Below are 18464 nucleotides of genomic sequence, written 5' to 3'. Positions count from 1 at the left end.
GAGGAGCATCCAGTCCTGAATAATACTCACTCTTCCCAGCTGGTGGCATTAAAAGGGAGTTCATTGAAACAGTATTTTCACATATATCCCTCCAATCCTTTCATGTGTTTATTAGCAGAGCCTTAAAGACCTGCCTGTATAATTCACCTTTATGTGTAATTTCTATCCGGGAAGGCATTTTCACAGTCAGCAGCAGCTAATGAAAGGGGTGGCACATTGCTGCGCAGCTCCAGCTCCTCTAAAACCCTGCTCTGTGCTCAGTGCTGGCCACCTCCCAGCAGTTAGTTTGAAAGTCAAGAATGTGCCATGTTTTCATGACGCTTCGGGGTCAGGATCTCAATGAAAGCCCCGTTATAAGCAGCAGTCTCAGAGGAAAGATCCCCACTCCAGACTGCAGCTCTGAACTGTTTACCGGTTACCTCGCAGTAGTTAACAAGTTGGTAATGTCTCCTCTGGATGCTGCCCAGGTGTTTGTTGCAGGATGGAAATGCATTTGTAGTTTATGATGTAAACAGGTAGAGCTACATTTTTTTTTTCAGCCTGGATTGATTTATAGTCACAAACTCTCTAAGTAACCCGCTTGAAAGCACTCAGCATCCATCTGAAAGTAGAAAAAAAAAATCAAAACAAAAAGATATACATTTTTTTCCATGTCAAGATCAAACCAACTTTTGGTCCATATGATAGCTTTCAGCATTGCCTTGAGGCAGAAAGTGTTGAATCATAGAATGGCTTGGGTTGGAAGAGCCTGCAAGGATCATTAAGTTCCAAACCCCCTGCCACAGGCAGGGCCACCAAACTCCACATCTTGTACTAAACCAGGTTGCCCAGGGCCCCATCCAACATGGTCTTGAACACTTCCAGGGTTGGGGCATCCACAGCCTCTCAGGGCAGCCTGAACTGTTGAGCTCCTGACCGTGTGAAGCAGAATCATCAGTTCCCACAGCAGTCCTATGTTGCAGAGCTGTATATCATGAAGATGGAGATGTGTTGGGCAGAGCTTCTACATCCCTCTTGCTGCTGCCCCACATGACTTGCAAGGGTCAGGACAGATATTTGGATACGATGCACAAGTCCCTGGGCTCATCTGCTTGCCAGTCTCTATCTTGATAATTCATTAGATAATTGTTCATTGTTAGGGAGCCCCCATCCCCCTGGTGCTGAGCCTTGGAGGGACACTGCACACAGAGCCAGCAACCTTCAAAGCCTGCTCTTTGCTCCCATTTATCTTATCTAACACTCCACTGAAGTATGGATTTACATAATACATACCTAATATATTAATGTTCCTATTCATCAAGAGCATCTCAGTGCTGTTTTCTTTGAAAGCCTCATCAGTAATGACCAAGCTCCTTACAATAGAAGATTGTTTTATACCTCTGAAAAAGATTTTCTCCCCCATTTGTCTTCTGCATACTTTCGCTGAGGCTGTTTGATGCTATGATAAGAGCTCAGACCAAAAATTGGGGGTGGTGGTATCCACAGTTTGGGTTTGCATCACATTACCAAATGACAACACTCACATTACTCACTCAAGATGAACCATTTGGTTCACACTTTCTGTCTATATCATTTTCCCAAATTATCCTGCAGTATCGCCTCTAAGTAGCCAAGGGTCAAGCCAGGCTTGCTTCCATTTTTCACACATTTCCATGAGCATGATTAAATGCCCTTTTTTCCCCCTAAGTACACAACCCCTCCCTCTCCCTTTGCTTTTCTGTGCCACTTTAATTTTGCTTGGGATGGTGAATTTCAAAAGGCACAGAATTACAGAACACAGAATTACAGAAGCATTCAGGTTGGAAAAGACCTCCATGATCCCCAAGCCTACCCCACCCCACCATGCCCACTGACCATGTCCCTCAGTGCCACATCCCCACAGTTCTGGAGCATCTCCAGGATTAGTGGGTCTACCACCTCCCTGGGCAGCCCATTAAGAGGAAATGCACACACAAAAAAGAAACAGCACTGGAAGAAATGATGTTCAAGGTATGATATGGACCTTAATGCAGCTCAAAGGATTGCACAAAGGCATGCAGGCTGCCTGCAGACCGCAGCACTGAACCACTAAAGGATGCTGCTCTGTTTTCTCTGTAAAGCCATGCAGATTCAATGCAATATATATCTACTCTATCTTTTGCTTGATTTTGGAACAGCTAAGGAAATATTTGCTTTTATATGAATGTTCAGGCATAAGTCCTCTAGCCAAAGGCACACAAAGTAAAATGAGGAGTAAATTACCCATTTTATTTTAAATAGTGATAATGATCGCATGTTGGAACAAACTGTTGGGTTAGTGGTTGATCTTTCTGCTTTCATATCATGCCTGAATGCCTTTCTGAAAGATATGCAGTAGCTAAACACAAAGTATTGGTCTCAGTACAGAAGGGGATGAAGTTAGGTGGATGAGCTATCCAGATACCCGGACTACAGCATTAACAGTCTCTTCTGATCTTCAAAATCTGCAAATTTACTCTGAAACATAGATTATGAAACAGCAAAGAGCAAATCCCTTTAAAATTGCTAGTAAATGTCAGGAAATACACTTTAAACACACAAAGACGCAGATTCACTGACAGTCATTGCACAACAGATCGCAGATAGCTTGTGTGCTCTGTCACAGGCCACTTTATCTCCTTTATCCAGCCCTGCCAACACCAAAGAGTAAATGCCAAAGCCCTTCTCTTTCAAAACCCTGGGATTGTTTCGAAATACTGAGATCCATCAGCAGAAGAAACCGATCCTTTCAGCTCCTGATAGTGGGCCTTGGAGAGAAGGCACAATCTTTTCCTCCTTCTTGAACCATTTCAGGTCATGAGTCCAACACTCAGACGACCATCAGATGGCTATCCCAAATTTGCTTTCACATCCCATACGAAGGTAGAACAGAATGAAACAGGAAAAAAGCGACGATGAGCACAGGAGTTAAACTCAAATGAAAAATAATTCCATAAAAGGGGAATCCTGCTCCTTAAAATAGCCTGGCACTGGGCTGTAACAAGAGACCCTTTTGCTGATGCCAGTCAGGGAGCGCAAACACAACATGACTGTCCACCCTTGTGAGAACTCAGCTGGAAAAAGCAGAGCCCTCTCCACCATGGCTGATTGGACAAAGAAAGCAATAAACAGCACCGTGCTTCAGAAGCTTCATGGTCTTTAGAAGTTAAACCTGGCTAGTGCTCCAGCAGCCAAAAGACTATTATTACTGTGCCTCCTTGTGCAGATATGATCTAAAGAAAAACACACATCTAGGTCTAACAATAATAAATAATAAAGCTATTCATGAAGACTGCTGCTTACACGACAGCAATTTTGCCATAATTGTAGGTAAAAAGAACAGGCACACAAACAGGAGTCTGTAATAATTCAGTGTTACCCAGTGCGTGGTGCGTACCTATTTCTTCTAGGTACATATCTTTGGGGAAGAATACTATTTCAGAGTTTGATGGAACATCAGCAAAGCTCTCCTGCATCCTCAGAGCTGTATTCACACCAGACAAATAAATAAAAGCAAGAGTTGATTCCCTGATCAGGGGTTGTTTTCCAGCAGTGTTACCAGTCACCTGCAGCTATTCCCAGCCTGCATACCTCAGGGGACACCAAGGGGTGGCAGATGAAAGGACAGTAATGCAGGATGTGGTGTTCAAGCAGCCTGGGGGTTGGAAGCATTCAGTGGAAAAACAGGCTGTGAGCAAATGCAGCCACTGGGGCTTCCACACACCTTGGCTCAGGCACAGTGCCTTTACTCTCCATCTCTTTGCCATAATTTTCTGCCCCGTAGCCCACTGCTCAGCTCAGAGTTAAAACACCTGTGAGATGGAAGAGTGGAAACCATGGGGTCATTTAGGTTGGAAAAAAAACTTCAAGACCATCAAGTCCAGACATCAACTTGACTTATCCATGTCCCATCACATCACTAAATAGAATTATGGAATCGTTCCAAGATCTTCATCCATGATTTTGGTTGACAGTGGAATAACCAGTCAGAAGGACATGAGGATCCTTTGGGGAATAACATCTGTTGGAGTGAACTAAAATCTGTTTCTAATCAGTGCAAAGACTGGCACTTCAAGGAAACACTTTATCAGCTGAATAAGGGAAGGCTTCCAAGGGGTGGGAAGTACCTGTTTCTTTCATGTGACAGTGAAAGTAGCTCATAGGAACACAGCCACCCCTTCAGTGGGCAGCTTGGGTCCTGCTCAGGATTTTCCTGGTTTTGAGGGAAGGTTTGGATCTGTTTCCACAAGCCAGTGTGGTGAATTCAAACAGAAGTACTTTCTTCATGGGTTGTGAGAGGTAATAGGTTAGAGACAAAGCAAGCATGGAAGAGCTTGGTACTTGAGAAGCAGAAAAATGACTAGCAACCAGAAGATAAGGAATGAAGAAAGAAAGAAAAAGAAAGGAATTTTGTATGTATTGCAATTTCTTTCATTCTTCTCACTAGAAGCAAGTTCTACCTGTTTCTACCATTCTTATTGTTTTCTTGTTATATGCCCTCCCGTATACAGAGCTGGCCATCACTTCCTGCACGATCTCCACGGGACAAGCATTCCACCAGTGAGCACAGCATGTACCAGCCCATAAAGCCCTTCCACCACTGAGCCTCAAACACATCACAAGATTCTCTGAGGCTGGACTCCTCTCTGTTCCTCCTCCTCACCCCATCCCAAAGCCGAGGACACCCACCCCACATCACACCCCTGCTGGCTAAGAGCTCAGGTCTGCCTCACGAAGTCCAGTCTCAACTTCGTCCTACAGTGTAGACATATCCTTAGGGCATGTCTAATCGCAAGGCTCAGGCTAGGTACAAGTCAGGTCTGGTTTGGGAGCTGCAGAGCAGCATTACAGCACAGAGCAAGCTGAATTTGCCCAGGCACTGTGCCATATTAACTATTTCACAAACTAGGCTAAATTTTGCTCTCCTTCCTACTTATCCAAATTTAATTTACTTGGGAAGAATTGATCTTATCAGACCAGGCTTATCCTTGCTGTGCATTTAAGCCCCGTTGGATGTTGCTGCAATGTGCTGTGAAGTAACAGCAATGACCCCAGTATGAGGGTTGGAGGGGGGTGCTGGAGGGCAAACCAAGCCAGCAGGTTGCAGGGCAGGAGACTGTGCATCCTTGTCATGGATGGAAAATGTTTGTGTAGGGATTCCTGAGCAACACCAAGCTTGTAGCTTCAATAGATGTCTCATTTACATTCTGCTTGGTTTCTTCAACACGCTACAAATAGTCCCATTTACACCCTTGCCTCCCCCGCCTCAACACTATTATTCTGCAAGACAGAGGAGATATAGGGGGCCCAAAAATGCATGGCTGGATAGAAAGTGGAGGGAAAACAGAGCTCCTGCACTACTGGAGATACTGGCAGATATTGCCCAGTATCATCCAACACAAGGAACTAGGCATCCCCCACTTGGGACAACTGCCAGAGTTTAGCATAAGGTAAACCTATACAAAGAGGTATATATATATTTTATGTTGGCTTTGACCTGTCATGGCTTAAATTGATGAGGTGTTGTTTTAGGATAAAATGAAATCTCAAACAGGAAGGACCATCACAGCTCATAGTCCTTTTTTTTTTTTTTTTTTCCTCCTGAGACACTTTGCTACCACTGCTACACAGCAGCTTAATGGGCTGTTCCTTCCCAGAGACACATTCCTACTTTCCCCTCGTCCTGCATGCACGACCCTTCCCAGGGTGCCATGGTCTGTAGAAGTGCTCATTTCACGGGTTTTGTCAGAGTGGGCTGGATCCATCTGCAATGCATGACAGCTCATGAATCACTGGGAGTCAGGAGCAGAGCAGCTTCCCTTGGATTTGAAATGAGCTCCGTCTTTTTTCTCATAGACCTACTCCATCATTCTCCATTTACAAAAAAATTAAAAAAAAAAGACTCACTCTTCATTCTCTTTATGTCAGCCAGCAAGCAGAAGTACTTCACACAACGGATTCCCTTTCTCTATTAAAAAACTGTATGTACATTGTTGTGCACGGTGCCATTTGATTTATGTGTTGCTGATAAAACGTAGGCTCTGGTGTAACAAATCAATACAACAGTCCCGCTCAAAGCCCCACCCCCAGAGCAAAGAGATTCTTGATGTTGAATGTTTCCTTATCTAATCTCCCATACTTCAACATTCTTTCATTTAGAAACGTTGATAATTGAAAACGCAGAAGGAGACAATCACAAGGAGAGATTAAAGAACATTAGCAAAATATTTGAAGCAATAGTTGCATTACATGTCAGAAAACAATGTTTGGGCCCTTATTAACCAACTTCTGTGCACAGTGCTTAGGGATCCTGAGCAATGACTCAAAATCCCACTGGTCATTGCTATGCAAAAGCAAGTGCTCTTTTTAAAAGTGTGCACGCTCCATACAGGATAGAAAAGTCAATCTGACAGAGGTTTGCAGCTCCAATTTCTTTGAGAGAGATCCTTAAGTTTGTCTTAGTCTTTACCTCAAACTCTTGATTCAAAATTCGGAGTTCTCAATTCCAAAGGTCAATGAAACACTGCTCTGTTAAAGGCAGACCAAAGACCTCTGCATCACAGCTGGAGTAGAATGGGATTTGAGGGTTTGGCTGAAAATTAATTCATGTGGAAATTTTATCAGCAATCCCACAGCAGCCCAATAGCAAACCTACAGTCAGCAACCTTACCCTCTGTATAAACAGGAAAGCTAGCATTGGAATCCAAATGGAGAATAAGCAGCAAGGACTCAGGACTTCCTTCAGCTAAGAGCACTACAAAATAAAACTGTTCACTAGGGGCAAGGAAGCACTAGGATTGCCTTAAGAGTAAAAATTGCCTGTATTTTACATGGAGATCTAAGAGCATCCTTCATCACAACCCTATTTAAGGTGCCGGCCACTGCTGAGCAAAGAACAAGAAATCCAAATCCTACCTAGATACCACAGCTACTCCATGAGACAAGAAAAATACATAAGCGGTTCAGTATTAAAATCTGACCATCCCTAGTCATGCTGCACAGCCAAACATGAGATGGATCTACTTTTTATTTCTTGCCCTTAGGCACAGTACAGCAAACCAGCTCACTTCAACCACTGGAGGGGAATCATTTTTACAATAGCTACAACACGCCTTAAATTGCTAAAGTGGCCATTAGACAATGACACTCTGATCCTATCTAGCTCAGGTCAGCTTCGAAAGGAGGAAAAGCAGCACCCATCACATACAGGGAGAATACAATTGAAACGAATGCTGCTGCTCAATTAATTTAGAAATCATCATAGACATATAGTGAAATATCCAACAAAGAAATCCTAGCTGGGCAACAAAGCTGTTTTTAATCGTGCCTTTACACACAAGAATGAGGAATTGTGATGACCCAATTGCCTAGAAGCATTCCTGAAGAATAAAGACTGATAAAAATTATGGTCAAATGAAGGATAAGAGAGCATGAGCTGGAGGTCAAACAACTGCAATGGAACAGGGAGAAATTCAATAAATAAAGGTCCTTAGCATTAGGATGTGTGAATTCTACTGAACTAATTCCTCTGCCTTCACCAGCCCTAGCAAACCTTTGGCCTAAATCAGGATTTGAGACATGCAGGGTAAAGGAAAGGTACAGCAAAAGAGGTGAAAAAGATCAGAAGCCACATTTTTTACCTCTATAACCTCTTCCATTTTCTAGCAGCAACTCATCAGAGTACATGCTCATACATGGCATAACCTTCAGGAGGTGTGATTGTAGGTTGTCCTACATGACATGCTGTCAATCATTGTACAAATCACTCCTTTCCATTTCTCTCATGCTTGTATTTCAAATGAGCCTTTCTCAGCAAAAGCTGCTGTTCAATCTCAAAAAAGGTTAAGTGGTTTTCCATCTGATCCTTGGCCACAGTTTCTATCTACTCAGCTCAAAATAAGGGCCAAAACCCAGCCTGGCTCCAAGCCATCCATTTCAATATTACTCGATAAGTTCCCTTTGTCTGGAAAAACCTTCAGATTTATTTCCACATTTCCCCCATTCTGAGATAACAGCCAAATGGAAGTGCCTTCGCAGAACATGTGTGGCTCAGATGGTCTTGAAATGTAGCGGGGCTCTGTTTCCACACACTGGCTCATAAAACCCAAATACAGCTGCTGTTTTCCACTTCTCAGACACACCAACCTAGTCCAGCTATGACCATCAGAAACCTACGAGACCCCATTTTGTTGCTGGCAAAGCTTTGACACAACAGTCACTGGGTCTCACTGATGCATGTTGGTATAATTGGGAAATTCATGAGATTCCACCTTCATCTGCTTATCCCAGATTTTTCCTCCTGGCCTAGTAAATTTATCCAAGGTATTTTGATTTCTACTCAAGTGGCTTGTGAAAAACTAATGTTCTCACCTTGGAAAAAGATTTCTGGAAGGATGCAGGTATGGCTCTCACAGCCATTCAGCCCCAAGGATCACATTTGAGAGGGCACACTTAGACTGGAAGTGCTTCTCAACAGAGCACAGGGGGCTGAAACAGCTCAGCTGATCCTCAGAAATGATAAAAACAGACTAGGAGATCTAATCTCTTATCACCAGAGAGAAAAACTGATGGGAAGGCCATCTGTGAAAATGGTGTTCATTAGACAATGCACTAGAATGGGACAAAATGCTACTGTAGGATGAATCAAAGAATCAATAAGGCTGAAAAGACCACTAAGATCATCCAGTCCAACCACTGATCCATCACCATCGTACCATTAAACCGTGCACTCAATGCAACAGCACTGTTTTCTTGAAAACCTCTAGGGATGGTGACTCCATTACCTCCTATATCATGTGAGTTGATAAGAAAATATTTTCAGGATCATTACGATATCCTGTTTCTCAGGTTGATCCATAAGATCTTGATACAGCATGCAATGAAGTTCATGGATAAAAAGAACCTACCACTTTCAGTATGTACTGGAACAACCTGGAAAACTATACTAATTCACAAACTTGTAATAAGATGTTAGTAAAATTATATTCCTACTTATAAAACAGTCTTGCCAAACAGACTACAATTATATCGATGTACTAACATGCAGTATACCCTAAGCAATATAGTAATATCTTTGCTATATAGCAATGTTTCTGCTAGTGATCATTAGTGTGTTATGAGGTGGTTACTTAGACACACAAAATATAGCCAAAAGGTTTTTACTTCTCATGAAAGAGGTTTTGGTTTTGTTTGTTTTTAACATGGATGGCCAGATTCAGGTTTATTTCCCCAATATGCTGCTGAGTTATTAAAGAAAGCATTGGCTGGAGTTTAGCTCAGAAGCCTGGGAACTGGGGAAAACACCCCTTATTATGTGTTATTTGGGGTTTATCTTCTAATCAGTAAAACATGAGTAATGCCCCTTTGGTGAGGCTCTAAATTCATTAAGACTTTTTGCACAGCAGCAAGACATGCAGGTTAATAAAGAGGAGTAAGAGTTACGGGTGCTGTAATTTGAAGAATTTACATGCCCTCCACATGCTAGTAGGGCTTTGGCACACAGTTGTGTTGCTGTGCTGCAAAATGTTACCCTACTTAGGAAGATCTACAGTTACTGCCCATGTAAAAGGTCTTATACTTTTATGAAAGCAAGATAACCCAAGGCAGCTCACTGCCCATCTGCAGCAGGGTAAGCCTGGGCACACGGAGCTCCTGTGGAGCAGTCGATGGCTGAGAACTTCTTTCACAATGGCAACTTGTTCATGTACCAAAGCCTTTAGCAATTATTTCCCACCAAAACCTCTAGATAATTACATCCTTTCCCCAAATGAGTGCAGCAGTTCACTGCTGCCTTGTTAAGCTTGGTGACCTACATGAACAATGCTGCCGAAGCCTCAGACAAGCCTCCATCTCACAAACAAAAAAATGTGCCCAAGTGCCATGTAATTACCTCCAAGCATCCTCTGTGGGAGCCCCAGCACAACCTCTGCAGACACTGAACTTTCCATCACAAAAGATGACCCCATCAGAAAAGCACTGTTGAGCAAAAATGGGATGATGAGGGAAATTCCCACTTTTTTCCTATCAGTCAGCAACAATTAGAATTTCTAAGGACAGATTGAGATGCACAGGTGTCAACGGCCCTTCTGATCCTTTGTGGCCTCTAGGAGGTTAGTTTATTTCTTTCTGACCTGGTTGGGATTCTGAATAATCTCTGCTGCTTCTACAATGAATCAAGCCATCCTGTTGCCATGCCACACACATTTATAAGGCAGAGTTACTGTTTCACCTGTCCTTGTTGTGCTTAAGTCTAGAAAGATATGAGAGGTTGTTCAGTGAATGTCTGTAACCTGCATCAACTCCACCTTATTGACATCACAACCTACATATAACTAGATTCCCACCCCCGTTTTCATGAATCACCTTCACAGCCCCAGTGGGTGAGACCTTGCATTTCTCCAGATTTTTTCCTCTCACCGCTGGCTGCTTGCAAAGCAAAAATCCTTCTTGGCAGGGAAGTACCCAAAATTCCTGCACACAAGGCAGATCCTTGCACAAAATCGCCAAGCAATCCAAATCCTTCCCCCTCGAAGACAGTGCTTTCCTCCACAGTGATCACACCCACCAAGAGCTTCCCTCTGTCCCATGCTTTCCTGGTGACAAATCACCACCGTACACCCCTCTCCCCTCTGCAAACTGCAAACTCACAGCTCCACCAGCCCACGGCTGTTACCATGGTTTCCTCTTTCTCTTATGCCTGTGATGCAATGAAAAATGCTTTCCTAAAACCTTTAAGATATTGCCATGCATGGATTGCAGTCCCGATCATTGCTAGTTGATTTATTAGAGCACCAAATCCAGAGTGTACCAATTCCTCAAGAACATCTCCCAGTGGTACCTGAAGGGTAAGTCTACATAAAGATTACGGAGATGGCATTTCACCGCCATAACAACTGGGGAAATGTCAAATCTGGGTACACAGTCACACTGAGGTCCTTGTAGATTGAAGTCATCCATCTTCTGGGTTTTCTTCTCTTTAATAATATTTGAAAGAAGCCACTCAAGCCTCTCCAACCATGATTTCTGATGCAAGAACTCCATGCCGCAGACCAGAAATAGCAGAATTACGAGTGCTAAAAGTGTCTAGTGAGGCTTTTATTTTAATTCATATTTGGGAAAGATTTCTAGCAGCTGGAGAAAGCAAGAGCCGCATTCATAAAACCCTTGGCTATTTGCCACACAAATGGTGCTTTTACGGAGCAGGGGGGTTGGAAATGCAGAACGTGCCTATTCCACATCAGGAATTCATCTCTCCAATTCATAAACCCTCCCCCTCTCACCCAGCTGAGTGAAGGAGACCTTTCTCAGTTGGACACTGAGGTGAGAGAGGGTGAGAGCGATTCTCTGTGAGGGCCGGCCCCAGAAAGAGGCATTTATGGGAAACAACATGTGCATTAAACACACACACAAACAGTGCTATGTGTGCAGATAACTGCAGGGACAAACCTCTCCAAGGGGCAGCCAACCCGCCACGCCAGCAGCCTTCCACTGTGTGTCATGGCCTTCAAGAAATGCTTATGTTTCAGAGAAGGTCAGAGAGTTTCCAGGCTGAAATACCCACACAGACCTTGGCTGGCAGAAGGAAGGAGCTGTGAGTATGGGGAACTGAAGTGCAATGATTTATGGCTCCATCAAAAATAAATAAATAAATAAAATGATCTGGACTTACTTTAAAAATGAAGTGGATGCCTAGCCACGACTGGAAATAAGAGGGAACTAGAACTCAGTTCCCCCAGCAAAGCTCCATGCTAAGCTGCCAGTACCAGGAGGTGCCAAAGAGGCACAAGGACCCACACTTAGAACCATAGAATCATTAAGGTTTGGAAAAAATCACCAAGGTCATCTAGTTCAGTCATCCATCTACTACCAGCGTTGCCCATGAAACCATGTTCCTGAAGCTTGGGCTGCTCTGAGTTGTGTCTGGTTGGTTTAACTGCACAGGGCTGGTAAAAATGGAGCTGTTTGGGTTCATTTTCAAAACCAGAGTCCTGACTTCCAGCAGATTCCCAGCTGGGGAGCTTAAAAGTAACAAAAATAAAGCAAAATCCACCTAAATATTAGGACTTGGCAGCAGCTGGGTGAAAAGCTTGAATCAGAATCTTTTCAGCTCACCTCCATCTCTGCCTGTAATTGCACGTAGCCCTTAACAGCTTGTCTGGCTTCCCAGAGGGGCTGAGCCCAAATCAAGCCCTGGTTGGGATGTGAAGCAACTGCTTGATGATCTCAAAACATCCCTCTCCCCCAGACAGAAACATCTGCACTTTGCAGCCCCATCCAAATAACAGATTCTGATGCTTCACCAAGCCTCGTTTCAAGCATTTCTTCACTTAATACCATCTGTGTGTGGTTTAATTTTAGCCCTATTCTTGTCCTGGCCATTGTGGACGTGGGGAACATACTGTTCCACCCTGTCTGATACAGAGCAAAAGTACAAAAGAGAAGAGGAGATAGTGGACTTTCTGTGAGACTGTGAATCATAGAATCATGGAATATCCCAAGTTGAAAGGGACCCATGACAGCATTTTAGAGAGAGGTCAAAGAAGGGTGGATTGATCGTGTAGCCAAAACCTGTGGTCTTCCAGAAACAGTCCTGGGAGTATATCCTCATTGGTGCGAACCAGAGGGTACAAAGTAATGGTGAGCACACACTGCAAGTTCCCCCTCATCAGCACACCCTTTTCCAGCTGATTTAATTAGGTAAAGCCAAGAGAAGGTCTGCCAGCTCTTACAGATTATGCCCTAAAAGAAAACATAGTTGGCAAGGCCCTGAGAAATGCTATGAGTGGCTCACACGGTCACTGCTTTCCCTCCATGCTTCCAGGATTTGGAACAGTTCTGCCTTCTACTTGTAAAGGAAAGGAGGAAGAGACTGTGATTTCCTCTCCTTAGAGGTCAACCTGAACCCGCACTGCTTCACAGTCATACATGCAGCCCAAAAGCTCGACTCCATGACTGCAGGAGAAGGACTTCTGCGTGGATGTGCCTCAAAAATGACCCCAAGCACCCAAATAGACCATCACAGCACATACAAAAAGGTAACAGCAACAGACTGCTATTAACGTCTAGTGGAATGGGGTATCTCACTCCTCATTTGACCTCTAAGTTAGGCCTTTAAGGGCACAAGCAACCTCTTTTCTTCAGTTTCCTCTCTAAAGGAGTGCTGTTTACTGTGTTGCATGCATGAAGTGTTTTCTTGGGAATGTCAAAAATATCACACTCATTGCCCCCTGACTCAGAGAGTGTTTGCAGCACACAACTTCAACACAGCACCATACGTTGTCATACAATCCAGATTTCTCTTAATACCAAAAAAACCCAAACATCATAGACTTCGGGCCCATGTGCACAACATTTTTGAAGCAGGCTTACATCACAACAAACTAATCACAGGATGGTTTCTCAATAACTAACCTCCAGAAGAGTTCATTTTCAGTGCTGCAGTCCAACATCTGCTCTTGGCCAGGGCATAGGGCTTGATAAATAACATCAGTTACATAATACAAATGGAAATTGCTTGGTTACAAATCTAAAGCCTCTGATGCACGTAGTTCCTGAAACATTCAAAATAAAGCATTTTGCGTGTCACAGTTCACCCACTGCTGCATTATCTCATTAACTATCTCCTCCAAACAGCCTGGGAAATCAAATCCTGCTGAAAATCCACAGATTTAGGCCACTTTCAAGGGTTGGATGGCATGGCCCCAAACCTGAGCTCCTTTATAAATAGGCACATGGCATTCCTCGTCTTTTTTGGTCATGTTGAGCTGGAAAATGCACCCTGAACCACAAAGGGCAACATCCTGACCTAATCCCAGCTGAGCTGCCCAGTCTACATTTCATTTCTGAGTCATTCACAGAGATGCAAGTGAGCAAAGGGAAGAGGTCCCTATTCTGCTCCACAGCCAAATGCTGTTTCAAATGCTGACACCAAAAATAAAGATGCCACTTCACCAGCCACTGGAGCCTCCATCTCCTAGCAACACTGCCCCTCCCCAGCATCGCTCCTGCTGGCGAGCACAGCTCCAGGTGCCTGAATGAGATGGGTAGGAACACAGATATACGTGCACAAAATAGATGTGCTCACAAAAACATGCTTAACATCAGAGAAGGAGATGCCCCCACCTGTGGCACTGAGCTCTGTTTGCGCTGCACGCTGGGCTCTTGGCTCACTCACCTGGTGCCATGTCTGCACTGAGCAATGGGATCCTTGAAGCCTAGAAAGCATATCTTGTAGAGTCCAAGCTTTATTAGTATTAATCCAATATTTCTATTTACCGGTGTCTGTGTGTCCAGTAGGCTAAATGCTCATGACGCATCAGTTTGCTCTGAGATTCAGCCACCAACATTTAGGAAACAAACAAGAAGGCAAAGCAGCACATCGCCACCCAGCAGCTCCTGTTCAGCACATGAGCCCAACCACTAAAAAAACACCATCCTCGCTCTCACATGTTTGTTGTGGTGCCTCGTTCAGGTGGTCAGGACTTGCCAAGACTGGAAGCAGAGATCAAACAAACCCCACGAGCTCCTGTGTGCAAAGAGCAAGGAGAGCTGCTGAGATTCAGTACGGCAGAGGCTTGCACAGATGGACATGTCTGCAGCTGCCTGCAGCCCGTGCCGGCTTTTCATCAGCTTTCCAGGAGATAGTGCACTTTAGATAAAGTAGTCATATTGTCATTTGTATCTCCTCTTTCTCTTAACACCCTGATGCACATCTCTTGCTCTGATGGAGCCGATATGGTTTCACTGCACTACGCGTGGATTTATATCACAGTAACTTTCTTGTTTCTACCCTGAGATTGCTATTTTATTTATATTAATGGATTTGTTGAATTAAATTGTCTTTTTTATTATTTATGGCAGTACAGTTGCACAGTCTGGTCATTATTTTATCCACAGCTATTGTTTAAACATATTCCCACTCCGGCTTCTCAAACAGCTCTATTATTTTAGAGTGTGGATTGCCTTTCTTCTGGGGCTACAGTTGTCTTAACAAGTAAAAGGGGAAATTTTCATTACAGAAGAGCTGGGACTGCTGAACGGGTGTTTCCTTCAGGATAGGTTTTCTTTTTTCTTTTTTTTTTATTTTATCATTTCTAATGAGACAGAAACTCCAGCAAGAAGAATCAGCCCACTTAACAAAGCTGTGTTAACAAAGCTGTGTTATTATCTAATTTACAACATCACAGCAGCAGACTGTGGGCTGTCCCATGGCAAGAATGCAAAGGATGGGATAATTCCATCATTAGGATGAGCTGTTAGCCCATGGGAAGCAGCAGCTGACAGCACTGCCAGGGTGCAGAGATGGTTTCAGCTGGCTGCACTACTGATGTATTCGTGTTTTCTTCCTGTAAATCTGTTTTTCTCCTTTGTACTACCACAGCTATGGACCCATGGGGCTCCTGTTGCTGCTTTGCCAAGCGCAAACACTCAGCCACTGCCACATCCCTACAGTTGCTAGCAGTGGGCACCACCATCACCCCAAAACAACCACACACATCAGCTTGCCCACACACACAGCATCTCCACCTCTCCCCACCTGCAGCTCAGGGCTAAGGGCAGCGAGGAGGCACCCAAAGTGCCACCTCCACTCCACTTGCCCATCTCCCAGCCCAAGCAGCATCTGTGCTGTGGGGCTCTGTCCTATGAACTGGATGTAATTGCCCTCCCAGGTGGATCACACTGTGCAAAGCATCACAGTAGTCTGAGTATAACCCCAAGCTATGCCATGAAGAAGAATCAGCCCATGAAAGGTGTGCCAACAGGAGGACATCCCCCGAAGAAAGACAGATGTATCCCCAGGCAGGTGTAGCATCCCCAAACGGGTGCACCCCCAGGCACATGTGACATCCTCTGAACAGGTGCACCCCAAGCTGGGGACACCACCAGGAGCGTGCACCCCATGGCCAGGTAGCACTCCCGGGAGGCTGCCACTCTCTTCACCCCCATATAGACCCCACCCCTGAAGGCGGGGGCACCCCAAGGACAGCGTCCCCACCCCAACGCAGGGTGCGCCCGAGGGGCAGTGTCCCTCTCGGAGGCTCCACCCCAAAAGCGCGCAGTGTCACTCCCAACCAGGTGCCAAACCCAGGGACCGGCGTCACCCTACAGCGGGTGCTCCCCGGGGAAGTGTCCCCATCCCCATCCCCTCAAACTGCCCCCAGCCCCGTGCACCCTGCACGGCCCGGCCCGCCGCTCCCCGCTGCGCACGCCCGAGCCGTGCCGTGCCGTGCCGACCCGAGCCGTGCTGTACCGTGCCGGCCCTGCGCATTGTGGTCCTCCGCCGGGGGGGCGAAGATGGCCGAGAAGCAGCAGAAGCACGATGGGAGGGTGAAGATCGGCCACTACGTGCTGGGGGACACGCTGGGGGTCGGCACCTTCGGCAAAGTCAAGGGCTGAGTACCGAGGGCTGCGGGGAGGGCGGCGGGAGGAAGCGGGGAGCCCCTCCGTGCCGAGCATCATCCGCGGGGCGCGGCGGTGGGGAGGGAGGGAGGAGATGACCCCTTCCCAGGGAGGGGTGAAGGGGTCCAGGGGGTCTTGGGCAGCTCCTAGGGGTGCCCCCCAAGGCAGCACCCGCCGAAACTTTCCTCCCGCGGCGGCAGGAAGGTGATGCGGGGGTTGGGTGCTGGGGCCGTGGCTTTCTGCTGCCGTTTGCAGAGCGCTTCGGACGGGGGGGAGGGTGTGTGTGTAGGGGGGGGATTTTGTGAGGAGGTTCCGCTGCCGCCCCCACCCATTGGAGGGGCTCAGTGATGGATGTTGCTGGCTCACAGCTCTTGCTCCCTAGTCAGGTGCTGGCTTTGCTTTTCCTGATGCAAAGATTTCTATTCCTTTTAATTCTACCGTTATACGCACGTTTCCCCCTCCCCGAGTCATGATATTAAGAAACAAAATAGATAAATAAATAAACAACAACAAACCAAACAACAAAACACCTCTACACAAACACATGATCCTAGCAGAGAGAGGAGCTGTGATCCCCAGCACAGAGCAGGTCTGGGTGCTGGGGTCAGAGCAGAACCCCATCCTGCTCAGCTGTCCCCTGCCCACGTATCTAAATAACCCCAAACTGACAGCAGGGCAGAGAAAACACCTGAACTGCTGCAGCTCTATCCACCTGTGGCCGTTAGTCAGGCCCCTAAAATACATAGTGCCATGTTTAATCCCAAACTGCAGATTTATCTACTGAAGAATTATCAGAATAAACACTTCTAAGAGAAAGGACCATTCAAATCACTCCTGTGTACCAACAGACCTCAAAAAGTGCTCCAAAGGTGACTTATGGAGTGTTTTTTTGTTTGTTTTTTTTTTTGTAATTATTATTATTATTATTTTATTTTATTTTTTGCAGGCCAAAAAGAGGGCCTACCTGGCAGGGGGGTGGAACTAGATGATCTTTAAGGTCCCCTCCAATCCAAGCTGTTCTATGATTCTGTGAAGCAATGAGGGAAGGGATGTTATTCCCCCTTCTAGCAGTGGGAAGGAGCAGGTGGGACACATCGCTGCTATGTGTGCACCAGGAACATCCCACCCCACAAAGAGCTCTACCCCAACTGCTGCCTTTGCACAACAAGTAGTTCATGGGTTATGTCCATTGCTGCTTGGGCTCAAGCCGAGGTCAGTTCCATTTTCCTGGGAACAATATTGTTCATGCTGAAAGACAAACATTGCAGTGGGGGGATGATCATCTGAAAGAGGCTAAACAGATGAAAGAAAGGAAAAGGAAGGGTGATACAGCATCTGAGCAAGGGACACTGGGACAGAACGAATATGTCATTGCTAAATATATACTTTGGATTGATTTCATTTGTAACTTCAAGCTAAGCTAAGGGCCAGCACAGCTGATAGGGAAGGATTTTGCTTTCCCTTCCCTGAAGTTCTTATAATCCTTGCAAAGCATTTGCAAAAGGCTGAGCTGCTTGTGCTACCTGAGCTGCACCAAACACACAGGGTAGATGTGGCACTGAGAGACATGGTCAGTGGGCACTGATGGTTGGACTTGTGGATCTTAGTCATCTTTTCCCACCTAAATTGTTTTGATTCTATACACCCAAAGGGGGACTTCATGGGTACCCGCTGCAAAAAAATGCCATCTGCTAGAGGACTTTAATCCCAGCTTACTGTAGGATAAATATCTTTTTTCTCCTCTCTTATAAAAATAACAAAACACAAAGGGTCTTCAGTTAGAAACTTATCCTATTATATCTCTTCCCTTCTTTCTCCAGCAGCCTCCAATATTGGAGTAATGCAGGCAGTCCCATGTGCAAGCAGTTGCAGTAGCAGCTAAGGATGCTCACGCCATGTTTGCTTTGGTGCCAGTTTTTGGACTTTATGGTCTCTGTTCTGTGCACAGTGCTTTCACCCCTGTGTCAAATCGATTCCCTCTGCCTGCCCCAATGGAGCTGAGTTTGCTGGTTCTAAGATGCACAGAAGCTGACTGGAGTACTTGTCACTAGAAGACAAGACACATGCTC

General features: G+C 45.4%; 1 protein-coding gene and 1 long non-coding RNA gene across 3 annotated transcripts in view; one reads left to right on the top strand and one right to left on the bottom strand.

Moving 5' to 3' along the window:
* LOC136049883 (uncharacterized) lies at positions 1-16334 on the bottom strand. The gene is made up of 3 exons (XR_010622342.1): positions 16247-16334; positions 14443-14521; positions 1-601 (listed from the first exon to the last, which is right to left on the bottom strand). It is a non-coding gene; the product is annotated as an uncharacterized LOC136049883 (long non-coding RNA).
* The window catches only part of PRKAA2 (protein kinase AMP-activated catalytic subunit alpha 2), a 16666-nt gene continuing 14492 nt past the window's right edge, over positions 16291-18464 (top strand). The window contains exon 1 of one of the 2 annotated variants that reach the window (XM_065738374.1): positions 16291-16387. In XM_065738374.1, coding sequence (XP_065594446.1) covers positions 16291-16387 — 97 coding nt within the window. The remainder of the gene's footprint in view (positions 16388-18464) is intronic. The other variant, XM_065738385.1, reaches the window with a different exon arrangement.

The sequence above is a fragment of the Cyrtonyx montezumae genome, unplaced genomic scaffold (assembly GCF_038088225.1).
Source record: "Cyrtonyx montezumae isolate F1298 unplaced genomic scaffold, pur_monq_1.0 scaffold_1, whole genome shotgun sequence".
NCBI classification, from domain to species: Eukaryota; Metazoa; Chordata; class Aves; order Galliformes; family Odontophoridae; genus Cyrtonyx; species Cyrtonyx montezumae.
Note: the sequence above shows the minus strand (reverse complement) of the source record. Positions and strands in the feature narration are given on the sequence as shown.